The 26644-nt window shown below is 40.3% G+C and overlaps 5 protein-coding genes across 7 annotated transcripts in view; 1 reads left to right on the forward strand and 4 right to left on the reverse strand.

Moving 5' to 3' along the window:
* Window positions 1-26644, reverse strand: part of cd164l2 (CD164 sialomucin-like 2) — a 102379-nt gene that overhangs the window by 72665 nt on the left and 3070 nt on the right. The window lies entirely within an intron of this gene.
* On the reverse strand, window positions 3074-12866 carry pex1 (peroxisomal biogenesis factor 1; the record flags this gene model as incomplete). Its single annotated transcript, XM_079368568.1, has 24 exons — window positions 3074-3456; window positions 4117-4247; window positions 4417-4617; window positions 5028-5273; window positions 5659-5835; window positions 6023-6126; window positions 6557-6699; window positions 6822-6886; window positions 6971-7105; window positions 7362-7528; window positions 7623-7809; window positions 7895-8049; window positions 8578-8748; window positions 8830-8926; window positions 9095-9227; window positions 9347-9429; window positions 9543-9649; window positions 9763-9883; window positions 10041-10160; window positions 10270-10940; window positions 11055-11169; window positions 11343-11426; window positions 11550-11690; window positions 12708-12866. 24 exons carry the CDS (start codon window positions 12864-12866, stop codon window positions 3372-3374), a joined length of 3798 nt encoding a protein of 1265 aa, XP_079224694.1. The 3' UTR covers window positions 3074-3371.
* On the forward strand, window positions 12954-14778 carry rbm48 (RNA binding motif protein 48). Its single transcript, XM_079368575.1, has 5 exons — window positions 12954-13189; window positions 13276-13466; window positions 13567-13712; window positions 13947-14494; window positions 14582-14778. Exons 1-5 carry the CDS (start codon window positions 13061-13063, stop codon window positions 14642-14644), a joined length of 1077 nt encoding a protein of 358 aa, XP_079224701.1. The 5' UTR covers window positions 12954-13060; the 3' UTR covers window positions 14645-14778.
* On the reverse strand, window positions 14730-16019 carry clxn (calaxin). Of its 2 annotated transcripts, none has more exons than XM_079368577.1 (6): window positions 15869-16019; window positions 15569-15727; window positions 15346-15450; window positions 15109-15260; window positions 14923-15027; window positions 14730-14845 (listed from the first exon to the last, which is right to left on the reverse strand). In XM_079368577.1, exons 2-6 carry the CDS (start codon window positions 15603-15605, stop codon window positions 14804-14806), a joined length of 441 nt encoding a protein of 146 aa, XP_079224703.1. In that variant the 5' UTR covers window positions 15606-15727; window positions 15869-16019; the 3' UTR covers window positions 14730-14803. The 2 variants fall into 2 exon arrangements, with proteins under 2 accessions (XP_079224703.1, XP_079224702.1); XM_079368576.1 differs by having other exon boundaries at window positions 15859-16012.
* Window positions 16736-25265, reverse strand: LOC306839830 (synaptotagmin-like protein 1). Of its 2 annotated transcripts, XM_079368743.1 has the most exons (15): window positions 25234-25265; window positions 24428-24554; window positions 23590-23744; window positions 23365-23482; window positions 23227-23281; window positions 23108-23144; window positions 22987-23024; window positions 22460-22570; window positions 21976-22142; window positions 21782-21884; window positions 21155-21316; window positions 20750-20828; window positions 20561-20660; window positions 19660-19865; window positions 16736-17862 (listed from the first exon to the last, which is right to left on the reverse strand). In XM_079368743.1, exons 2-15 carry the CDS (start codon window positions 24550-24552, stop codon window positions 17720-17722), a joined length of 1599 nt encoding a protein of 532 aa, XP_079224869.1. In that variant the 5' UTR covers window positions 24553-24554; window positions 25234-25265; the 3' UTR covers window positions 16736-17719. The 2 variants fall into 2 exon arrangements, with proteins under 2 accessions (XP_079224869.1, XP_079224870.1); XM_079368744.1 differs by lacking the exon at window positions 25234-25265 and having other exon boundaries at window positions 24433-24554.

The following is a 26644-nucleotide window of genomic DNA, read 5'->3' on the forward strand; positions in this document are numbered from 1 at the left end:
ATTAGATATTTCTGTCGATGTTTCGTAATACCCCAAAATGAGCTGGCCTTTTCCTTATAGTTGATATCCAGTCCAAAAGCTGGTTGTTTAATGTTTTTTGGTTAAGTCTCTCAGAAGGCAGCCTGTTTAACACAAGCGACATGCTTGTGTTCACAACATCAAACGTGTTAGTAACACACCACCCTTAAAGCTTTTACTTTATTTTAAAAGGTTGTTGAAGAGAATATTTAGGAGGTTATATGTCATCAAACTACAACATGGACACATTTGAAGCTTGGTGTTGGTGACGTTGAAACAGGACTGTGGTGTAATTCCTTCATTGATTAACATGAACTTTCTTAGCTTCAGGTGAGGACTTAACGTTAATTTAAAAAGTTTTATTGGAGGATAGAATACTTGGGTACATTTCCTCCCTGAATAGGCAGATGAGCAGTGACTGTGGCTTCTAGCTGTAACACCTGAGGCCCTGGGCCAGGGTTAGCAGGGCGGATTGATTACATTAACCCAAAAAAAGATCCGTCCTGCAGAGAGGAAAACTGGGATTTAGATAAATGCATACAACTATGAAATCTATTTCCATGTTCACCGATATAGTTACTTAATCTCAGCTAATTTGTAGGGAATCAAGAAGTCATATCTTCCCAGACAGGGATGGGGGGATTGATTGAAGACTCTCCTGCAGTCAGTCAGTCAGTGTTTACAAGAGAAATACAAGCACACCAGGACTAATGCATTTCTAATGGGTTGCAAGAAGAGTGTCTGCTAAGTGCAGTCACTCTGCATGACAGGAAAAACTGTTGTAAATGAAAGTCAATCATATTGATTTGGATTGCCAAATGTTTAACCTTGCAAACAGCAGTTAGGAAACTTCTCACCACATGGACTTTTAAGTACCGGGTAGTTGTTCTTCAGATCCACTTCAGTATGGTGTTTGACACTCCCTGCTGAGCTTAAGGCCTTTGTTAACACATCTAATGTCTGTAGTCTAAAATAGAAAGAAAAACCAGTGTCAGAAAACAGAAGATAAAAAGGAATCAGGGATGCTCTTTGGATAGAAGTTGACTGGCTTTAAATCATATCAGTGGAATTGGACATTTTTGATACGAAACAAAGTACCCTGAAAAATACAACAATAATACTGTTAGTAAGTCTTTACTCTTGGACAAAGTTTGCTTAAGATGTTTGAAATACATCACAAAAACATGTGAATTGAAAATACAGTAATCCAGAAATGTCTCTTTTTTTTTTCTTGGCACATTCGCCATATTCCTGCAGGAAAAATAACGTACCTGTCAAGAAGAAACACAACTTAACAGACCTAAAACATTCCCACAGTCACATGTCATCTCTGCCTCTGTTTTATTTTTAAATATACATTTTAGCTAAACGCCACCATAGAGTTTCCTTTCAAGATGTCCTCTTTAAACCACTTAACCACCCTCATCTCTCCTCTGTTTCCACACACACACACACACACACACACACACACACACACACACACACACACACACATCACACTTTTTAGTTCTATTCTAGTGAAAAGCAGTCTCAGTGAGAAAACATGTCAGACACAATTCTTTTGTTCTTTGCATCGCTCATGATCTAATTCTGGTGATGGTTGACATCTCTTGATGTTGTAAAATAGACGGGTATGTTGTAAAGCTGAAAACATGAATCACAGGGGATGTATTTTGAAGAATTAGAGCACCACTGAGGAAGGGGAGGGGATGAAGACTGAGACGTTTTAATGTGACAACAAATGATCCAAACTTACACTCTGGTGGCTGTTTTTGGATCGTGCGGTTAAGTCCTTGAGTTTTTCCAAAGTCACCGTATGTTTGGCGGTGTGGGGCTTTGACAAATGATGATTCACTACGGACAACAGGGGAAATCTGTCTGAGCAGCAATAAATCTTGATCTCACATCGAAGGCAGCAAAATAACCTGGAGGATAGGATGACTGCCGTTCAACCAGGTGTTGCTTTCAAGACTGAGTGTTAGCAATCAACCAATCAATTCATTTCATAACAAATGTTACCCAGGGGCCTTCACAAAAAGAGCATGTTATCTATATGAGTGCTTTTCCTATTATATATATTCTGGGTCTTGGTGCAAGTGTGCTGATGACACTTTGAGACACAAAGTTCATTAGCAACAGCTGACTGCCCTGAAGGCGCGTTATGGCTAGGTGGCGCTGCTCGTCCATTAAGTGACATTGTGTGTTCATGGCTGCTTGAATGATGAACTGGGAATGACCTACTGACAATACCAGCTTTTTATACCCCCAGAATGTTGAAATTGCTGCCTCATTGCAAAGGGTTGTCTTTTTGTATTTTTTGGTATTGGCCCCAGTATGTAAGGCTCACTGAACAGTGAGACCATTATGTGGAAAACACAAAATGAGGTGTGTCTATCACCCTAATACAATTACCTCCATGTCCCAAAAATCACTGAAGTGAAATACACCTGATGTATGAAACCCACTGAGGACCTCACAATATTCCTAACTTATTATGAGTAGTGTATTTAAATAAATAACTATCCCTTTTTAGATTATCAGCTTTCATCAAGGATAATTGCTAGAGAATATGTAGTTTTAGTAATAAAGTAACCCAAAGCGTTTCAGCATAATAGAACTAATATGTATAATAAACACCATCTTAGAAAGTCACAACCTCATTAGATCTTTAAGTTGATTGTGTTTGATTGTAATATTAGTCTTCTTCATGCTCATGATACACCCACACAGGTGTTTTCACTTTGTTTAATTAGCGCTCTCCTCTGTGCTGCCACAGGTGCTTAGGCTGTGATGTAATGTGATGTCACTTCAGAGGGCAGGTAAACTTAACCTCAGCTTTTTCATTCTCATTAAAACTTGAAGTTTGATTACCTTGTCTAATTTGCAGTACTGCTACAAGCAAAAGAGTAATTAGCCTGAGTGAAAACACTTGTTTTGTTGTGGCAGGACCTTTAATTAGTGGAATCATTCCTGCATCAACACACAGTGCTCTTCATTCAAATCAAAAACAAAATAAAGTTTAAAGACATTTAAAAACAATAATAAAACAGAAAAATTCTTTAGAAGGATTTGCTTTTTAATTATAAAAATTACATTTTTATGCTTATTATACATATGTACAGTAATTACATTACATTATAACAACATTTAATTATATATTACATATCCTTTTCAAGATTAGGTCAGTAGAAAACATTTAGACATTCAATTCTTAATTCACGTTGTCTTCTAAGCTCTGGAATGCTAAACTTCAATGACTAAAATAATCAATGCATTTATTGCATGTAATAATTATCATTATTAATGACAATTTAAAGACATTAAAAAAGTCACGTTTAAACTAAGTTGTCTGATCAAGCCAGAGTTACAAGTTGCCCAGGCTTAAACTGGACTGAGGGAAGATTTTTTCCATCTCCTTCACCGCTAAAGGCTTCATACCTTAAAAAAAAGAAGAGAATACAGTTTATGTACACAAAACATAAAGCTCTCAAACAGTGATCTAGATTGATCATGTATTACTCCATTTGACAAATGAAAGATGAGTCAGCAGCTATATATAGTTTACTGTGCTGTTTCTCTGTTCAGCTCTGACTTCCACTGATTCACAAAATACAGAACAAAGTCATTCAACTTGATTAAACAGAATACTGAGAGCGTGATAACAATGATTCATATTCCTCTGTTGCTGTTTCTTGGCAACAGCTCTGAACACGTATTTGTCAAATGTTTTTAATTTCCCTCCGTGGCTGAGATTCTAAACGCTCAATATATGCTTGACACATTTTGTAGTCAATTAAAAGGCTAAAATCTCAGATTTGATTTGATTTGATTTTTGTTTATTTGTTCCAAACATGTCAACACATATGATATGTTCACAGGAAAAACAGAGAAAAAGTATTTACAATCCTGTCATGTTCAGACAGAAGCTGGGAGAAGAATACATCTTATTTTTTAACTGCCCCTTACCAAAACATATAGAGAACTGTGAAATCTTTTTTTTTTTTTTTTATTCTTGTGTAGCAACCAGTTTTTGTAATAATGTATCTATATGCTTTTGGGTGATTTATATCGATGAAGTTCTGTGTGCTGTTTACTTACAGTCTTGTGTATTTAATCCAGTCAGCTTTGCTGAGAGACTGTCTGGTTCCAGTCAGGGCAGAGATCAGGTGAGCCTGACACAGCAGAAGACCCGGCTGGCTGGAGGCTGAATGCACCCGGACACACTCCTCCTACACACACACACACACACAAACAATGAAAAGTACTCTACCTGAGCAATAACAGTAAACATCACAAATAGTTTTGTTTCTGTTCAGTCATTATCTGACTTAATGTACACTCAACTACTCTAGATTGCTACAGGCTTTGGATCCTATACTGTCCAGTGTCTTCACTTACATTGCTCCTCTTGTAGTTGTTCTTGATATTTTTAATGTCTTGTTGCAGGCGTTCCAGCTGCTCTGGGGCTAGCTCTTCATACCCGCTCTGAATGGAGGACATGTAAGCAGGAGGAAGAGAGCAGCCGGGGTCACGAACGCCCAGTCTGGTAGAGTCATGGGTCATGGAGTTTGATCCAGAGATGCACTGGGAGTTCTGACACTAGAGGAAGAAACCGAACAAAATAACAGGGAAGGTAAACAAGTTTCTGAATTGAACCACTGCATTGAGCAAAGTGATTACCCATGCTGTGCTATTATGCGTTGTTTCTTTAAGTAATTAGGTCACAGTTTAAGAACTTAAACTGTATGCAAGTACATATGCCAAAAGGGTGAGACACCTGGAAAAACGGCATTAATTAAAACTATGTTTTATAATTTGTATTTAGTTACATTTTTAATAAATAATGAACTTTACAATATGAGCTGTAAGCAGTAAGGACACTGCACTCCTTACATGAAGTGGGGCTCGGCTCAGGCTTGGTAGATGTTCATGTTTTAAATGTTTCTGACTATGATTAAACGCTCAGTAAATTAATTCAATCAAAAACACTGTTTTCCACCACCACTCACCAGTCCCAAAAATGGTGAATTTCCCGACTCTGACTCATAGGAGCTTCCAAAGTAAAGCCTCCAGACGTTGCCACAATATTGGTCGCCTTCTGTTGGCAGCTCACTGGACTCCAGAAGAACATTGGACTGGTCCAGACCTGCGCCTGTGGGGTCCCCCTCACCCACTGAGTCATCTGAGCCACTGCTGTTGTTTGGGAAGATCATGGAGGACAGACTCATGTCGCTTTCTGAGCCTGAGGTCAGCTCCTGAAACAGACGACAGACAAAGTACTGATACACAAGCACACAAGGCTTCATAGCTGCCAGGATTCGCTTCCTATGTAGTTTCAGTCAGAGATATGTTTAGTTGCCAGTTTTTAGCCTTTCCTGTTAATTTTTCTCCTCATAATTGTTGTGACTGATTCAAATTTGATTGTGAACTGCGAAGTAGAGAAATTCTCTTACAGGGTCAGATGCTTACTAAACTCCCCTTTTGTTAGCTTTGAGACACCAAAATAAAAACAAGTCTAGGCTGCTCTATTAGCAGATAGAATGGCAAACAGTTTCCTGCCTCCACGCTTCATTAGCCCAAAGCAGCTCCCCCGTAACATATGAGCTTCTCAGAGAGTTGTACTCAGTATTACAGACTCACATGTAGCGTGTTGGAGCTCAGGCTGTTATGAACAACCTCCAGCTGGGCGTTATAGAGCAGAGCCTTCAGGTCTGCTCCGGTGAACTGCTCTGTCGCTGCTGCCAGCTGCTCCAGGTCAACATCAGCAGCTAGGGTGACACCAGCACTCAGAGCCTTCAGGATCTCCACACGTGCCTCCTGGGAAAGAGACACGCAAGGTAACTTTGTCAATAACTACATTTAATAGAAAGGATCTGTGTTGAAACATAACAAGACTTTTCTTTAGTGTTTTAAGGATAGCTCTACATCGTCGCATTTTGAAAGGGAGTTAGTCTTGCGTTATTAAAGTGATGATTGAAAATGATTGATTTCTTTTTAAACAGACCAGGTCGGGAGGGGGGCAGTAGAGGGACTTGTCCAGCCGTCCGGGTCTAAGCAGAGCTGGGTCAATCAGATCCGGTCGGCTGGTGGCTGCGAGCACATACACTCCTGTAAATGTAAAGATGAAGGATTCTTATTTAATCATTCTAAATGTCTATGTTGTAATTCAGGGAGATGCACAGTTTCTAGGTGAGACGCAGGATAACAACACATGTCAGATGGCTAGTTGAGCTTAGCTAAAAGACTGAAAAGGGCAAACAGTCAGCATGGCTAACAGTCTTCCTGTAAATAAACTTAAAAGTTCACTGTTGACAGAGGGCTTGCAGTTAATTTTTTTACCTGGCTTTTAAAGCCCCAGTGGTTTAATTTTTGCCCAATAGACATTACCTGACCTGATTTTAATCTAAAAAGTAAAGAAATGGAATTCCCCTAAAAACATGACCCCAAACCCATTTTTTCATTTTTTGTCATTGGCTCTTAACAATAGATTTCTTTTGCACAGGGCATACAATATGTACTTAACTGCTGTATTACTTACCTTGCAAACCCTCCACCCCGTCTAGCTGTGTGAGGAGCTGGTTGACCACCCGGTCGGTTACGCCTGTGCTGTCATGGCCTCTCCTTGGAGCCAGGGAGTCAAACTCATCGAAGAAAAGGATGCACGGCTTGGCAGCTTGTGCCCTGTGGCAAAGACGGAGGCAAATCGTTATACAATTTGTGAGCTTTCAATTATGTTACGAATTTAAAGGTTCTCAGTAAGGAAACATTTTTTTCAACTATAAAAAGGTCTGAAGGTCACGAACCTCTGGAAGACATCGCGGACTCCCTGCTCACTCGCACCGATGTACTTACTCAGAAGTTCAGGTCCCTAGAGAGAGGTTAAAATCCCGTGTCAGTAAAGTTTAACACTGCTTGGATTTAGCTTAACTTTCACAGTAAAAGCTCAGCCCACCTTGATGCTGATAAAGTTCATGCCACTCTCTTTGGCCACAGCTCTGGCCAGCAGGGTCTTCCCTGTACCTGGAGCTCCATACAGCAATATGCCCGAGCGATGGCGGATGGGAAGACTGGAGAACAGGACGGGATACTACAACATATTAGAAGTAAGAGAAATCTGTAATTAAGATTGTTTTCTTTTATTTACGAGTGGAGAGGAAGGTCTTTAATTCCACTGTGATTTAATGTAAAATGTGGAAAAGTCAGACACAGCATAATCGCTATTTTGATACGACTATTGTAATATTTGACAATAATTATAGCTAAACTGGAATTTTATCCACAGTTGTGCTTCCATCTTTATGTAACATACTATACTAGCTGACCCTATGAATAGTTACACTGACCTTAGCAGGAAGCAGTATGGTGTCCATCAGTTGCTGTCGCACCTCCCGCAGACCTCCGACTCTCTCTAGGCCCACTCCACTCGGGGTGTGGAGGTCCGCACCCCACAACGAGGGAGGCGTGAATCCCTTAAGCGCCTGCACAAAGTCCCTCATAGACGGACACGTGCCTTGGTAAGACACAGCACAAACCAAAAATTAGAAACATTAAGAAAACCTTTAAGACCACATGTAAGTCAACTTTGAATAGACAACATGGGTTACCCTGGTCACTGTGTTCTCTTTGAGCGGTGCTGGCATGTACAGCCCGCTCCAAAAGTAGTACCAAGTCTTGGGGTGTGTATCCCTCTGTCTCCTTGGCGACAGCTGTCAGGTCTAGAGCCTGTAAGCTCTCTTCAGATAGGCTTTTTTTCCCGATTATAAGATGACGTAGGATTTCCGCTCTCTGAGCCTAGGACACAACAACATCTGTTATTAAAGTTTTTGCCTTCACAAGTGTGTTCTTGTGCGTTTGGTTGTGCACCTGGTTTGCTGACCTGATCTGGTGGCTGAATGTGTACAAATCCCTGGATGAAGTGGGACCCCTGCACCTCAGTCAGAGAGGGGTGGAGGGAGTGCTCACTCTGGCTGGTGATGATCAGACACACCAGGCTGGAGTGAATCAGGACCTCATCTACCACATCCCTCAGACCTGCAGCCAGCCAGCCCCACACACACCCCCACACACCCCCACACACACACACACACACACACACACACACACACACACACACACACACACACACACACACACACACACACACACACACACACACACACACACACACACACACACACACACACACACACACACACACACACACACACACACACACACACACACACACACACACACACACACACACACACACACACACACACAAAGAAGACTCAGTATCAAGACCTGAGCTTATTAACAATCCCATCAGAACAAATAGTCTGTTAGAATCCTAATATTAGCCAGACTTCGCAGATTGATCTGATTACTGACAGTCCTCTAGAGTTTGGGACAAGAGCAGCGTCCCCAGCAATCATCTGCTTTTCTTTTGTCATGCTTTGTTATTCTTATCGAGGATCTACCTCAGGAGAGTAGACCGTTGCGTAATGGGCCAATCAGAATCAAGTATAAAACACAGCCGTGTAATAAACTTGTATACAAGATAAATAATGGATGGTTTACTCTGTGCTATGTGCAGCTGCAGCAGGGCCTCGGGACCATGCTCATGTTCTGGTGAAGTTGGTGCTCCAGTCATGTGATCCAGGTCATCAAGTAGAACAACTGAAGGCTGCTTCCACTCCGCCTGCTCAAAGACCTCCTGCAAAATATGCCTCACTGTTTCTGCTCTTTTGCCTGAAAGGGAAACAATCCCGGATTATTTAAGAAACATTTTCAGACATTTTTCTTTGATACGTTTAAGGAATATATTTTTACCTTGAAGTTTTTTGCAGTTCACCACCTCCACATGTGCATCCAGATCTGCTCTGGCTTTTCCACAGAGGGCTCGGGACAGAATACTCTTTCCACTTCCCTGTCACAATGTAGTTTAAATTACGTAGATTACTTACAAGTAAAAATAAAAATGCATTAAAATACTTTATCAGCAGTTTCTTAGCATACTTTTAGAGATTTTATTTTATGCTCAGTAAAAGGTAGAAATCAGCTTTTCTTGAAGCAATAATATTAAGGTTAAATATACCTTAGCCCCAGTGATAAGCAGAGCTCCTCCTTTGAGTCCTCTTCCAGAGATACCAAGCTCTCTTGAGAGGGGACTACCCAGAAGGCTATGCGAGATAAACTCAAATCCGGTCCTGCTGAGTTTATCAATCCCACTGGGAAGAGAAAAAAAAGGAGTTCAAGATATTAAGACAAAGGCATGCTGGAAGATCTATTATTAAAATAAATGGTCATTTAAACCATTTATGAACTCTCAAAATAAAACACCACTTACCCGAGAACACTGAGAGAGGAAAGCTCTGGTTTGGATGCTTCAGGTGATTTTGAAGCAGGCATGGTAGCCTCCTCTCGTTCCACCTGTAGGTGACGCAAGTTTGAGCGCTTTTAAAGCCCCGCATGCTGCACAAAGCTTTCACAGGTTTGTTCTTTCTGCATGAACCAACCTTCGAGCATGACGTGCACACGTGTACCTGTATATCTTGCTTCTGAAGAACAGTGGTCGTGAGAAAAAACAGCTGGTCAGGAGGCTCGCTCTCTGGCTCTGGTTTCAGCACGGTTAATTCAAACTCTAACTTTGCTACAAGAAGAGAAGAAAGGTGTGTGACAGTTGATTAGGATCACTTCACTTCGAGCAAGATGTGCTCTTTAGTCGCTTTGTAATTTAATCATAAGAGAGTGCTTATGAATCACCATCAGTTCCATGTAGGAGGATGTTGCCAGACCGTGCAGTCAGACAGGCCAAAGGTTCATGACTCTGAGTGTGCAGCCAACCAAGGAAAGCCGTCTGGATGTCCTCGTCATCCTGTTCAGGCTTAATAAAAATGTCAAATGGAAATTAGGGGAGGAGGAAGCTTAAATAATGAGCAGCCTGAAAATGTGAAGACTAATAGCTGAAGAAATCAACTGACAAAAATAAATAAATCTGTTAGCTCCACACTGGATGCTCTTATTGATGCTCGAGCACTCACCAGGGGGTTGAGGGGCTGTAGGCGAATTAAGGAGGCCACTTTAATGGTTGATTTGACAGGCTTTAATCGAACTGTTGAATGTTGGATGATGTTCAACCTGATGGCCAGGGCCGGCGGTATCTGTAAAACATCTCAATTGTTACAAGGGAGTCGGGACACATAAAAGGCTGAAGACAGCACCTCAAAATGTTTTGTGACAGTGGATACACAATTAAGACAACATACTCACCCATACTCTACCACTGTGGAGCTCTCCTCTGTTGAGACTTCTTTTCTCGCCTGTTAGCTTCTCCATGTCATGGCAAACTACTCTGACCACCATGGATTCTTCTTCTTTCTTGTTCCCTTCTCCATCTGCAGCTTCTTTGGTAACTCCTGCATTTTTCTTTTTCTCCATCGCCTGCTTGGCTCTGTCTCTTGATTCTTTTGGGGAGGGAACTTTGGAGATCAGGCCATATGTTACAGTAGACTGGCCTCCTGGTGGCCCAGTGTCCAAGCTCTGGCTCCATGGAAACAAATGAATAACTCCTGTTGCAACTTGACTTGCGGTGTAGAGAGAGTCTGGGGGTGAACCGCATACTCTATAGAAGGACTCAGTGAAAGTGACAGGGACCTCTGGCATGGGAGGAAGCTCTTTCACCGGGTCATGAGTTCCCTTTATTAGGTAGCTCAGCAGGCTCTTCATATCAGCGATGCCACCCCACTGGCGGCTCTGAGGAACTGTGGCGATACTTTCTAGAGATGGACCTGAGGGGGGGTACCTAGCTTCATTTTGCTGCTTCTGCTCATCTTTTATTGACGAGCCACTGAGGTCGTATGTTCCACCTCGGCTTTTGGGAGAGACGACAAGTTCTGTGAACGGCTCCAAGCGGCCATAAGGCACAGACGGCGAAAGCGACCCTTCAGTTAAAAACAAAACGTTCATCGATTATACTTCGTTGACCAAACAAAACAGTTGGACTAATATATTTGCAACAAAAAAAAATATATATGTACTATTGCATTAACTCTAACCTATTCGGATGTAGATGGCTGTGTGGCTGTCCACCCAAACAGGAAACACAGCGTCTTGGAAAACCACTCTAATCTGATCCAACAGCTGCTGCTCCAGAGCGGCACTGTGGAGCTCCTGGTGATAGGAGTCACAAGAAACAAGTGGATTCTCAGAAATGATGCTCAGAGTACATTCAAACATACAGTTTTCATCTGAGTCCATTACTAAATAAATCCTCCAGGCACTTTACAATTATTCAAACACTCTGTCCACATTACTGTTAGTCACAATGCTCCAGTAACACCCACCAAGATTTCCCAGTCATCAGATGACAGCGGCTCCACAAACACTTGATGCACTGATGAGACCTGAAGACACGGTCTTAGAAATCCCTGAAGGAAACCAAACAACCCGTTAGTAGACACAAACACAGTGAGGATGCAGTAGATGGAGTTTATAGACTATTCAAATGGAAAACGTATTAAGGGATTATGTTCCTCTACAAGAATACACACCTGCTCTCCATCTTTTAGACCCAGCTTTTCTCCTAGTTGTCTACACAGCTCCACTTTATGGCTGTCCAATGAGGCTCTGTTTTGAGTCCAGCTGAGGAACACAGGACAGCCGTTGTCCCAGGATAACTCCAACGCTTGGTTCTAGATACAAATCACAGTTTCTCTTTACCCTGAAAAGTTATCCATCAAATTTGGTTTTAAGTCATTCACCTTGTTTTGCTGAAACTATCTAATGTAAGTAGCATGTCTTCTCTGAGTGTTACAAAAGATGTTTTCCAAAGCGGCTCACGGGTTACCTGTTCATAGCTTCTATTTCTCACAGTGTATCATCCTTCCTCATCCTGTTGCTGTACTAAAGCAAAAGTTGCTGTCTTTGTGGACATGCACCATGTTTGAGTGAAAGTCTTTAAAAAAAATTTGCAAATCTTTTTTTCTTTTTCTTTTTTTTTTTTTTTTTTAAATCAGAAGGTCAAACTGGAGGAGGACAATCTCCAGCAATTTGCCCAACATGAAGTTTCCATGGGAACTTTGTACTCGTTCTCTCTGAAAGAATTCATGTTTTTATCATGTATGTATGAATAAGATGCTACAGCAAAAACAAGATTATTCAATGATTGATAGTATTCAGCCGATGTCCTGTTCAATCTCAAATCTGAAGTGTTGTCTCCACCAAGTGAGACTTCAGTGGAACTACTACAAAACAAGGTCATGACAAAACTAAAATAATACTAATAATCAGAAGAATAATACTCCCTCCACTGTCTTCTTTAAGATCTTACATAACTACATAAGTTGTGTTTTTAGAGCCATAATGATAGATTATCCCATGGCAATACTCAAGTGACATGTGAATTTAACTCTGTTAAATCAAATCCTTTGATAGTTCACTGTAAGGTGTGTCACAAAAGGTTAGTGAGGATGTTTAAATAATCAGCCTGACCCTGACGTTTTTTAAAATATAACCAATGAAAGAGATTTTCGATTATCAAAATGGTTATCAAAAGCAAATTTCTTCTCGTAAAAAAATAAAATCAACCATTAAGAAACTCTCTAAGAACAGCAGTTATCAACATCTCCGACACTGTCAAAAATAAAATAAAAACCATATACTTAAATAAGCTTACACTGACAGTTGGGTAGCAAGCTAAGCTAACTTACCTCGTTTAGTGAAAGATGCGATATCAACCTCGAAGGAAGGTGAAGAAAGCAGTTCTTTGTGTTGCTAAAAACAACGGTAACATGCTGAATGCCCTGATTATTAAACATGATTAAAGGGACAAGCTTCGTGTTGTCAAAGCTGCTTGCTCTGCTAAACATTAAATGTGCAACAAACTCATAATCTATCGATGTGTTCGATGTTTTGCCCAACTAGACCAAAGCAGCTGATATTGAGCGTACTATCCTTCAAAATAAGATCTTATATACGGAGACGCAGTGGGTGCACAGAATTTAAGAGCTAAAATAACTCTTATTTTGAAGTGCGCAAACCGGAAACTACTTCCAGAATCATCATGGCGGCACCAGCTAACAACAATTCAGGCTGTTGGGGCGTCCCAGAGGTTTATAAACACCATGAACAGAGGAAAGTGTGCATTTCTCGACCAAAATATAGAGAGGGAAGAAATGCGAAAGCTGTTAAGGTAAGGGTACCCTAAGTATCAATAAGACACGTATCCTGTCAATATATATATAACCTAGTATTGCACGTTGTTGTGTTCATCATTAGGTGTACACCATCAATTTGGAGTCGCGTTACCTGATGGTCCAAGGAGTGCCAGCTGTCGGAGTGATGACAGAGCTGATCCAGCTGTGTGCCCTGTACGGAGACGTGGAGGAGTACAGGCCTCTGGACGAGTATCCTGCTGAGGAGTTCACGGAGGTCTACCTGGTCAAGTTTCAAAAACTCACCAGTGCCAGGTTCAGGATAACTTTCCCTGTCAACAACACGGCTGTTGCATCGTAGAAAAAAAACTTGCCAAAAGGCTTTGTTTACATTGGGTTTGTTTTTTAATTGTAGAGCGGCCAAGCGACGCATGGATGAGAAGAGTTTCTACGGCGGTGTGCTGCACGTGTGCTACGTCCCAGAATACGAGACTGTAGAGGATACCAGGCTCAAACTGCAGGACAGGAGGAGATATGTTGTCAGGGCTGTTCAAAATAAAGGTACTCGTGAAATCAAACGATTATTCAATCTCAAATGAAACATACTTCACTCATAAATTGCTAAATTTGAATAAATATTCTTTCTTTTTCCTTTATTTAGATCTGTTAAGGCATCCAGATAGATAGATAGATAGATAGATAGATAGATAGATAGATAGATAGATAGACTCATTAGTAAGATCTACAACATTTTGTGAAGTGTTTAATACATTTTTTTTATTTTTTTTTACAAAGCACGAGAAAAACAGCAGAAGGAGGCACTAAATGAGAAGTCTACGTCATTGGACATCACATCAGGGACGAACAGCACCAGACATGATGGAACCTCTGACAATAGAGAAACAGGAGACACTTCAAAAATCAGCCATTATTCAGACTTTCCTCTACTACCATTACCTCCTCAGGAACTGTATCACTGCCCAAATATCAATCAATTTCCAACCAAACCAACAGAAGACAAAATGGGGACTTTACATAATGCTATCATTAACACAGAACAGCAGCCTAGACCAAGTTCAAGCTCCACTCAAACCTCTTCAGACAGAGACCCAGAACACAGACTCAGCCCAAATCAGACTTCTGCCGTCAGATTTGTCCCGAGAACCGCTGATTTGGTGAAAAGGAAACGCAAAACGGAAGTGGCACTGGAAAACGTGGTAACAGATGACACGTGCAACAACGAGCCTCTTATAGGGCCAAAACTACCAGATCCACCTAAAATGGACATGACAGATGAGTCTCTAAACACAACTGTAAGCCTCATTAGGAAGACAATGAAAAAGGTAAGCAACAACTTTTAACGTTTTCTAATTCACTTTAATTTTAATGTCTTTATGTATTTCGGTAATACTGTTTGTTGTTTTTCTTAGGTGGGAGCAATCCCTGATCTCAAACCAGTGGAGAAAAAGGTGAAACCCAGACGCCGGATTTAATCAAACAAGCTACCAGATGCCAGATTTAAAGATGTCTGCTGTAGCTACATTGGAGAATGATGTTTCCAACAGTTCCAAGGCACCGTAATGCAACCAGCTATTCATATATTTAATAAAGAGTATGTAGCTAAACAAAGGACCATGGTTTCTTCGGTGTTCTCATTGCTCGTCAAATAAATGCCTCTCGTAAGTCTCAATACTCTGAAAAAAGAGAGAAAGAAATGTCATTATACTGTTTGAATTAAACACATTTATAACAGACTTTAACTTCTGATTACCGTGTTGTCAGGGAGGCAGATTCCAAAACCCTCAAGCAAAAGATTCTCCTCTCTCACTGCCTTTTCAAAATCAGCAAAAGATAGTCTGCCATCATGGTCGTGATCCTATAAAATATATTTTGAGAGAATGAATATGTAGAGCTGTAGACAGGTAAACCTAAAGGGCAGCAGCAACCAGCCACTCACCATCTTCTTGAGTGTGATCTCCACCAGGTCTTTGATACCTTCATCTGGGTCTTCCTCTGTGGGTTGTCTGTTGAGGCTGTTTTTTAGCAGTTGAAACATCTCCTCTTTTGAGATGTAGTTGTCACCATTTAGGTCATACACATGAAAGCAGTCTGAGCCATGCATAGAGAAATAGTTACTTGGATGGTATCATGCCAGTGTTACGTGCACGAGTCTAAAGTAAGGTTGAAAGCTTACATTTTATTTTCTCCTCCAAAGTCCCTCGAAGGAAAACAGACAGTCCCTCAATCCATTCTTTCACGCTGACTGAGCCATCGTTGTCTTTGTCAAATGTCCTAAAGACTTGAGGGCATTTAATAAGTAACGCAATCCATTACTGACGATGCTTTCTAATAAAGTGGAAATATGTGCCATTTAGCAGACTTGTCTCCCTGAAAAGAAAAATCAATCATACAGATACCTCCATCCATGATCATGTAGTCTGTCATCCCGAACATGTCGTGCAGTATGCTCCTGAACCTCCCTCTGTCCAGGCCGCCAGCGCTATTTTTACATATATTCTGCTCCCCAAGAAGACCATTAAATCCTCGAATAAGGTATTCAACTTCCGTTTTATTAACTGTGGTAAATAAAATATAATAGACCTAAAGGTTAATGCAAGCCAGTAAAGTTACATCTAAGGCGTTATCGGAAGTTTTTCAGAGCTTAGCATGGGCTAACATATAATATGCATTCAAAGTAAATACTTACAGTGCTTCACTTGTTTTGAGATTGTTTCAGCGAGAGCTTGAACCAGCTTCCTGTTTACAGGTGACATTTTTAACATTTGAAGTCTGTCAGGATGCCGGACAGGAGAAGCACGCGAGACCTCTAACATCAGTTCTGTTGACGCTCCGTTGCCATGACAACCGTGTAGCTATTCAGGCAGATGAAGGAGCCTACGACATTGGATGTCTGTGTTTCAGGATTTAAATTCCACTTATATGGCATAGATAAGTTTAATTTGGCCTAGATACTTCTTTTTACAGTCTCTGACTTTAACTATTAAATTGGCATCCTCCTTTGTCCCATAAACCTAGATATCCTATCACTTAGCACTCAAGAAGTTAACCACTTCTTAAAACAATCCTTATATTTAAACTCAAATAACCTGTGTGTACAGAAATGTGCTTTGTCATAAAAAAAAATTAAAATAACTTTTCTTCACACATGGGGCAGCAGAACGGTTTCTCTTCTGTGTGGATTATTTAAAGCTGGTAGGTCTACTATAGCCCCCATTTGTAAAGCACCACTTAATTCCCACACAACACCTTATATAGCCTACCTGAATGTAAGAAAGTGGTGGAGTTTTACTTTAAACTTTACAAACAAAAATAAGGTGCAAAAAACCCCCTTTAAGTGTAAATATAGTCCCTGTTGATTCTCATGCTGGTCACTGATCTGTTTTTACCCTGTTATTGTCGTGTACACAGCAGCACAGATATCCTATGCTGCTGTGTTCAGGACAGACAACAACAATAACAATGCTGAATAAACTCAGCAGCTGCTGCCTTAAGAATTTAAGTTGAAAAAAAGTAGGTTAGAAAAAGTTTTTCGAGATACAAAACTGGAAACCTCACAAAATAGATTCGCTTTCGTAAACATTACATTAATTTAATTAGTGTTCACATTTATATTAGCAAGGCAAATTACATTAGCAATAAGGGTTTATGTCAAAAACTTATGGATTGATACAAAAAATGTAAGTTATCAGTAAAATATGTCTGTACTTACTGAACATTTTAAAAACATTTTTAAAGTTTGTCTGTTCTCTTCAATACAGCAGAAATGTTCATGGTAGTAGAGCGCAAATATTTGGTGTATCAAGTCAACAAAAAAAAGATGTGCCTGTTTTCCTACAGTTAAGGACATTCATGAGATAATATTGCCTTCTCAAGACTTTATTTTGGAAGGGGATTAGACATACTTCCGGTCCCTCGCCAGGAAGAGACGACAACCAAAATACCGCCCTCTGCTGGACTGAAATCTAGACACCAGCATGACAAACTTCCCCTATGTTGATGGATTGAAAGATGAATAAAAATAGTTTGTTCTGATATGCAGAACAATAAAAGGGCAAGTATAAATCATAGGACATTAAACCTCTGTTCTCATGCTCATGTGCTCAGTATTCTCCACTGTTGCCTTTTTAATTTGCCCAGAGAAAAAGTCGAGGAAAGAAGTATAAAGTCTGACCACAAGGTGGTAGTCAGCTTACTTTCTTAACTTCTTCTCCATGTAAAAGAAGAAACAAGAACACTGAATTATTCATCAATATTGGTTTGTTATTTAACTAATAAACTACAATAGATTAAAAAAGAATGTTTTTCAAATTAGACACAGAGTGATCCAAATGTAAAGGTAAAACATTCAAAAGACAAATCTTATTTCAAGACTACTTTTTTCTACTACCCCTCATGCCTTCTTTGTGTGACTGTACGCATGTATAAGAACTGCAAATCATTGTGACATAGGTTAAGTGCACTTTTGTGCTGACAGTGTCCTCACATTTAACTTATTTTAGAAACATACAGTTTGTGTCATGTTTCTACGTGTACATAGATTGTTTGCATCATTCAGATCTGTGTGTAAGGTTTGTTCTGATTGGTAGTGTTGCGTCAATCCAGTGGTTTGGGTGTGTGATCATGGAGGTCCACACAGTGACCTCTTCCTCTGTAGAATCCATCCAGCTGACCACCTCCCCGTAACTCTGACCTGACAACAACAAAAACACACGAGTATTATACATGATACATAGTACTAGTACAAAATAAAACAATTGATCCCTGTTTAGATACCATAACAACACAATTAAAAGTCCTTGGCAGCAACGTTTCGTGTTTTTGTTTTTAATTACCAAAATATGCAATCTTCTGCAAACTGTTTAAATTGCATAAACACATTGTCAAAGTTTTTTTTTCTTTTTTTGAACCAAAAAGTGCCAATGTGTTTGTATAATTGAAACAGTGTTATCACTTATAATCCAGTTTAATTGACCAAGGAATTTAAAAGACAAGCGTTCTTCTCTCTCTCAAAGCAGCTTTTGTTTTAAAATGTGATAGAAGATCTTCAGTAGTCAAAAGCTTTGGTACATTTGATACAACAGATCATTAAAAAAGAGATTGTTTTAATACACATGGTAGTGAAAAAGCAATTATATATCAAAATATTGAACATTTTGACAACCTTACCACAGAGAGACAAATTATGTTCTCCTTATTAAGACCATTTTAACAAGTCCAACAATTGATCAGTCTGCTGTTTGAACAGCCACATATACCTTTATAATAAATTTAAAAATCGGAAAACCGAAAAGATTTACTGAAGAAATCCAAAAGGACAGCCTCCATGCAATAAGCACCAAAACAAAAGTCTACTTTTCACACAAACACAGACAGACAGAGATGTCGTCTCCTCCCGTGGTTTGAGCTACAGTCCCACACTTTTCCTTTTCAAATTCAGAAACAGGACTTACAAGCCAAACAACACCACCAACAACGAAGCAAAAGACTTCACTTAGATTAACGATCTGAAATAAAAGTTGATTACCACATTGGTGTAAAACGTAACCCTGTTCTGCCACCAGCCTAACATAAGCTATTTAGCATTACACAGTCATACTGAGACACTCTCTGGTGACCCAAAAATGACCTCGCTGTGATGACAGGACCATCTGAAATGCCTGAAATACTGACAGGACAAAATGCAAAGTAGAGAACTGGACTGAAACACTGTCACCATAAAGCTTCAAAACACCACTGTAGCATGAAGCATAACACAGCCTTTATGGCTTCAGCTACAAAGCTGACCATAAAATAAACCAGCCAGACAAACATTACCTTTAATGTGACATCTCTGTGATACAGAGATCCCTCTCCTCTAAGCATCCAACAGAATGTCAGAGGACTCATGAAAAAACATTTAATCTGTAATCACAGCTTGGCTCAGACAGGTTAGATGTCACAGCAAAGTTACTTTTAAAACGATGAAAACTTTGTGTCATTAGGATGCCAGCACAGAAGAGTAAAATAATGGCTGTTACTTTTAGAACAAAGTAAATAAAGGTGTGTTGTTCCTTTATCTGTTATGTCCAAAGCTACAAAGAGCAATAAGCGGGAGCTACATTAAATGCTTTAATATGAAGAGGATGAAACCAGCAAAACAATGGGGAACCACACAAGGGGTTTTGCTTAAGTCCTCAATATTTGCTTAGGAAAGTATTTGTTTAATTATGGATGTACATGCTTTTGTGACACACTAACTTAATCCTTGTGGCCCCTAATCCTGAAAAAAAATCAGCTATGTAAATACAAAGACAACAAAAAAGCTGGTATTACTGTTTTTATGGTATGTTAGCTGGCTCCAATGCAATGCTCCTAATCCTTCACCACCATAATCTTGTACAGAATTTCACACGTCATTCTGTCTTAATAAAGGCGACTAAACGGTGCGACTGTAAAGTGGCTGGTGCTCTTAAATTACACATAAATAGCAGCAGAGAGAAACACTCACCATTTCCACAGCTCAGACGAATCCCTCCCAACACGTGTGATTTTAACCCTTCACGGTGCCACACAGTCAGCTCAGCACAGGCCTCTCTCATGTCGCTGGTGTGGAAGCCGTCGTAGACCATAGTGTGGTTGTATGTGGGGCTGATGGAGTGCTTAATAATCTTCGTCTTCTGACCACTCTGCCGGCTAGCATCTGGGAGGATGTAGCTTGTGGGATATGGATTATGATTAAAGACAATTACATTCAGATTCAAAACACAAATCGAGCTACATAATTATATTTTTGATATATAAACTGAGATTATATGTAAGAAGTAAATGTTTTTTCCAGATCTAAAGGTTTATTTTGCAGATTGTTATTTACAGATTGGGCAGTAAATAGAGTAAGAAATTGGGGAGTGACGTGCAGGGAAGGAGCCACAAGTCAGTATTTTGTACTACGACCTAAGCTAACGGCAACCCCGAAATTAGACATTATCAATGATTTGGAGCAGTTGTTCTAGTGGTCACCTTGTCAAAACATGGAGCCAAAAGATGCAAAAATGCCCTCTTGTGGGTCTTTTTTTCTTTTGTCCTTTGTACAGGACTGCTGAGGAGAGCCAGAAAATGTGGGGGAAAGAAGATGGGGATGACATGCCCCAAAGAATCCCCTTTCTTACGCTATTTGGTATTTCCTGTCCCTCTCAAGCTTTCCTTTCTATTATGGCAAACAGGCTCAATAAAATAATGACACAAATAAGGGGTGCTTTGTCCAATTGTAAACGTCAAATGGATATTGCCACTCTAAGACTAGAATTGAATTTAAACATGTCTATAAAAGCACTGAATCATGATAACTTTGGCTCTTTCTATTTGTAATATTTTAAAAGTTTACATTCAGCTATTTTGCAGAACTGACACACCTTCTAACAAAAGAGTCTATGGCACCTCCTTTGTTGGAAAGGAGACCTTGAGCTTCCCGAAGCCAGATATGGAGCTCTCCTGTTAGAGGCAGACCGCCACCTTAACACACACACACACACAAAATGCATGAGATATAGGTAATTACTGTGGAACATTACTTTAATCCACAAAACATGTGCTCTGCTCACCCTCACATCCATCTGGGATGAACTTAATCGAAAGCACAATGGTCCCACGGCTGCTAATGGAGTCTGGATTCAAATTAATCTAAGATGAGGTGAGAGTAGAGAGGAGGGAAAGATTAAGAGACGAAAAAAAGAAGGAAGGAGGCGGGAGTGTGGAGGCAGGAAGATATTATGGTTACATAAAACTTAGTTGAAATTCACAGCATGTCTTCCTCTCCCTTCACAGCTCTTCCAGACACCAGAGACACCCCTCCCTGTTTTAAGTGTCTGCAACAAAGCTGCCAAATCTGCTTCTACACAAACACTCAGATACGAAATAACAATAGAAGCAGGCCGTGGATTTCTGTAAATATTTGTGTGTAGTCATTCAAGTATGATCTTGTATTTTTTATATCTTGTCTTGCCTACCCTGGGTTGCAGGTCCTGCCAAAGTGGTTGAGTGAAGGTCCAGTCCCAGAGGCCCAGAGCCACCTCCACCTCCCCCAGAAACACATTCCTCCCCAGGGGCTCAGCGTGCCACACGGACAGGTTCAAGGTCCGGCTTCGTAACTCTGCCTTTCGCACTTTATACTGCAAGACAAGATCCTGAATGAGTCAGTACATCCCTGGATGTGAGTGAGAAGTGCAGGATATGTTGTCAACTACACTGTAAAGATCCTGTGAGAAGTTTCCAGTCATTATCAAATCTGATCTTTGCTGCCCTGTACACTTGTACCATAGATTGTTTTCAGACTTCTCCTGTCTATTTTTTACAGTCAAATATATCTTTTAGCTAATAGCAAGATCTTTGCCATTGAATATGTGAAAAAACAAAAAACATAGTTTTTTTTTCATTCTTTATTTGAAACCGAACCCTTCAGTGGTTTGGGGCATTAACAATATAAAAAGTAATCTGTCTTTTTCCTGATGGTCTTGTTTCTTTTTGTATGTCATAAAGAAGCATTAGTATGCAGTTTAGTCTATTGCATAACCAGCTAAAAACCCTTCACAGGAGCTTTAGTAGTTTTTTTTACACACTTCAGACTGGTGTCTTACTCGGAGCGTCTGATCATAGACAGGGTTCACTGTCTTCTTCTTCACTGAAGTTTTCTTCTTACTTTGACTTGACTTGTCAGGGAGGAGATAGGATTTAACATATCTGGGAAAACACAAACACACTGATAAATTATGACTGATTTTGTGTGCATATTGCAGATGCAAAATATACATCCACCTGCACTGTCACTCACGGATCAGAGCGATTCTTGCGGGCCAAAGCGATGTCCTCACAACGATTCACTTTCACCTGCAGCTCCTCCTTCTGGGTGTCGTACACCAGTGAGAACAAAATACGGCCCCTCACCTCCACTAATCCAAAATCCCCAGAGCTGAATAGACTCATCATGCTCCCAGTGAGCTATAACACACACGCACGCACACGGAACAGAAATCAGCTCCTGCGTCATTGTCCTGTGCTGAGTCATCTTGCGTCGCCAGACAGACAATTAATCAGAAGTGCTTATGTGTGCATGTGCGTACACATTTGTGTGTGTGTGTGTGTGTGTGTGTGTGTGTGTGTGTGTGTGTGTGTGTGTGTGTGTGTGTGTGTGTGTGTGTGTGTGTGTGTGTGTGTGTGTGTGTGTGTGTGTGTGTGTGTGTGTGTGTGTGTGTGTGTGTGTGTGGGTGTGTGTGTGTGTGTGTGTGGTGTGAATGCATATAAGTGAGTGTAGGTACCATGTAGCCTGATTGAAGACTACCAGTGGAGCTGCTGTTTTTCAGAAAAGCTGACTCTGTCAGGCTGCTGTTCAGAGACTCAGTGTCCCCGTTGTGGTAGTCATAGTCTTCCTGAAGGCACATATATACACACATATAAAACATCTACAACACAAATCAATGCCATGTTATGCAAAAGAATGGCGGACAAGAAACATTTTATAATGTATAATTGCATTAAGATGTTTTGGTCATGTGTCATTTTTCTTTCCATACAGCAACATACATTATTGCTGAGTAATGAAACATAGCACATTTTCTTGTGTATCTTGTATGTTGTTTCCATATTACCACTTAAGTTTGTTGAACATTTCTAATTCAGAAACTGTTTAACACGCAAAGAAATGGGATATCTGAGGAGTGGGTTATTGCAGGTTTTAAAATGGAGTCAGTGTGATTGTGTTTAAGCAGGATGGGGATTCACTTGCTGTTAAAACCAGAACTGCTTGGTTGTAATTTGCAAATGTGGGAGTGTGCGTTATAATCACCTCAAGATCCTCGGAGTGCCCATTACTTCTTTCATACTCTATAAAGGAATAGAAAGAGTTAACAATTAAATTCAGAGATGGTCGGAAATATACAGAGGAACTAAGATAGATGCTTTCATACCTTTGGATGAGGAGGTACTACTTCTAAATGGGATATCCTGAAAGTGGAGATGATTATTTATATTTAGAGTATCTTTTTAATCATAGGAAAAGATTTTAGAAAGTAATGCATACACAGACCTTTGTGATGGGAATTTTTGTTCTGGATGTTGGAGAACTTTTCAAACTCTCCTGACTTCAAGAAACACAAAAACAGATATGAAAAACTTTACCTACACACAATACATTTATTTTTCTATAAACAGACTTCTTACTAACCCTCCACTCTGCTCTTCTTTTCTGTCTTTCAGTCTTTTTTCAGCCTCAGGAGAGGAGTTGTTGTTGTTGTGCGAGGTTTCCTCTCTCTCGCCATTAAACAGCTCAGTCAGGGACACATCTGTTACCATAACAACAACAACAGAGCCATCATTGGGATATCCCTATAAGGGTAAGAAAAGTACCCACTTTTTGGTAATACTAGTATCCCATTAACTGAAAACTTACCCCTGCTCTTGGTTTTTTTTCGTTGGCGTAGGGTGGCATGGACGAGGGTGCAGACCGACTCCCGGTTGTGGTGGCGTTTGCTGCGCTCCTCATTGAACCACACCCCGGTCAGGGAGCGCAGACGTGCAGGGTCTGTCTCTGTCACTTCAAGGATCCTGCAGCGTCAACAAAGTTACACAGCAAACAATCACAACTGCAAAGTCGGCTCATGTCACGCTAGGGCTCAAACCAAACAAAGAAAAGAAAATAATGAAATATTTGCTTGCTGATGGCCAAACTTGAAGATCAATCAACTTAAGCAACAATGAGACAATAACTTTCCTTCATTTTTCTTTCTTTTACAATTATAGCTTATAGAGAGGTCCTTTCAGACCACATTGCCAACAATTAGAAATGCTGATATTGCAGGAGAAGTTGTGCCCTGTAGCCTCATGACTTCACTTAATGAGTCTACAGGCTCATATAGCAACCAAAGGCAAAGTGGGCAACTGTCCCAACTAACTCAGAAGAGTTCCAGGTTCACAGTTTAGCCACTGACTTTTGTTCATGAAAGTTCTGGGATCTTTCTGCTCACTCTTTGTCTTTCCCTGTTCCCCATTAGGTTGACACAGCTCACAAAGCGTAAGTCTAGTTCTGTTTCAAATGTAAAGAGAAACGTAGTTTAATTCCTGATTTTGAGTCGTTTATCTCATATTGTGGCTCTCTGCATCAGAACCTGAATCATATTAACTGAAAATTGAGCTTTATGATCTATATCATCTGTATCATATGTATATCAACCCTGCCTGTATAACATACAGGGTTTTTTGGGGTCAATTACCAAACTTTCACCTCTGACCTTACACGTCCTTCATCGAGGCGTCGCAGCTCCAGGTCCCGCTGTATGACCTGCAGGATGCTTGACTGCTCCTCTTCTGTCAGGTGACTCAGGTCCAGAGAAGAGTCAGCCAGCTCCTTTTCCATCCCTGAGTGTAGCAACAATTTTAAACAAACAGGCGGTACCTATTACGGTACTCTGTGTTTACATTAAGCCTATTATATAATACAGTAACTAAAGACTTGTAAAAGAGCAAACACAAACACGTTCAGTGCTCTTATGATCAACGTTGTATCTACTCAGTATCAAATCATTCAGAACATATATCGTAGCACATTATAGGAACATTTTAGTTTCCTGATCTAGTTCTTCCCAAACCTTGTTCTCTTTGACCACTTAAAATGAGTTTTATTTTATTTCAATAAATCAGACCCAAAAAAAGGTTAACGGGTTTTCACAAAGAAACAGATTTGATCTTTTCTTCACCTAGAACTTAAGAAGTCACACTATGAAACAATAAACTAAATCAACGTCGGCAGAGACACGTGATGTGTTAGGTAGAATAGTCTAGCCTTTTTATTGACCTTCGTCAACCCTTCCAGGAGCTGATTTGTTAAAATAAAAAACATAGCCTATACTGTAGAGTTGAAATAAATATCAGAATATTCTGCCACTATCTTGTTATGATATGAGCACTGTTTTTAAATGAAGGACAGGAAACTTCTATGTGCAATTGACTTAGCTTCTGAACTACACTGTTATTATAATTTTCTATAAATGCGCACACAACGGAGCCTATGCATGTTTACTGCCCTGAGGATACTTACCTTAGAGTAATTCACGCATGCGCAAAGTGACTTTTGCCAACAGGATGTCATGCACCGAGACCTCACAGCTTTCACAACCTGACACCTAAAGATAGAGAACATGTTAATTAAAGTGTTGAAGAGTGTTCTCCAATTAACAACAAATACAATATGTAAAATCATGCGGTTAACCGAGCAGCTGTGCGGTACTGTACTGTGAGAACTTATTTATAGTCGCTTTTTATCTTGGAGACAATACATGTCAAAACAATCATACGTTTTAAAGTACGCTATCATAAAAGTTTTTGGTCAAAATAAGAGATACAAATAATTGCCTTTAAGAACAATTGGCCAATACAAATAGTCTACCTTCCTCATGAGCAGCGCGAGAGAGAGCACACCTGTCGCTATTTTCCTCTTTTTGAACAAGAAAGCTGTTCCCTTTCGTGAGCGTTGAAAAAACCCATAAACATAATCACAAGCTGCCAAAACGATGTTACCTTACTTGGCAGCTTCCGCAAGTTCCATCTGAAAGGTTTTCGTACAAAGTTGTCCTCTGCTGTGTGTGAGTGTGTATGTCTATGTTTGTGTGTGTCGAGGTCTGTGTGCACAGTAAACGCTGTGAACACGCCCTCCAGAGTTAGTCCGCACAGGGTCAATCAGGAGCCGAGTGCGAGGGAACAAACACACACACACACACACACACACACACACACACACACACACACACACACACATACACACAGTGTGTGTGTGTGTGTGTGTGTGTGTGTGTGTGTGTTTGTGTGAATCACACACACGGATGTTTTACTAAATGTCAGAAGGGTGGAGGTGATGTTAACTTTTCTCCTGTAGCTGTCCACACCTGCTAAACACACATAGGCCTCAAACTGAGGCTGCTGCACATTTGATATGTTACACACACACACACACACACACACACACACACACACATACACACACTGAGATAGGCTACAAACAGAGATCTCTAGCCTAGTGTTTTAGAGCAGAAGAGAGAACATTACATGAAACCTGCTGGAACTTCATTGTGGATTCAAAGTGTGTGCCAACTAGACTTCCCTTTCTTTTTTGAAAGTGTAGTTTTCTGTGTATTGGGGGAGGGTGCTTGCATAGCAAAAAAGGAGCTGTATTCAGTCCTGCCCTTTGTTGACAGAATTGGAAGTCAGCCACTTGATCCAGTTAGGGATTTTTTTTGTGAAGGCTCATTCAAGCCTGCAGGTCCTGGCACAGACAGCGACCTGTGCATCCAATCACCCATCCCCTTGCGCCCAGAAAGACCTCCATCTGCGGTCTGTTCCTGCTGCATGCTGCTATCCATTATAATGTCCAGAAATGTGAGTATATTTGTTAATTCTTATCTGCACATCCATCCCTTACAGTGTATGTGTGGTCAAACATGCACCTAGGTCAC

This window comes from Symphodus melops (assembly GCF_947650265.1).
Source record: "Symphodus melops genome assembly, chromosome: 18".
Classification (NCBI taxonomy): domain Eukaryota; kingdom Metazoa; phylum Chordata; class Actinopteri; order Labriformes; family Labridae; genus Symphodus; species Symphodus melops.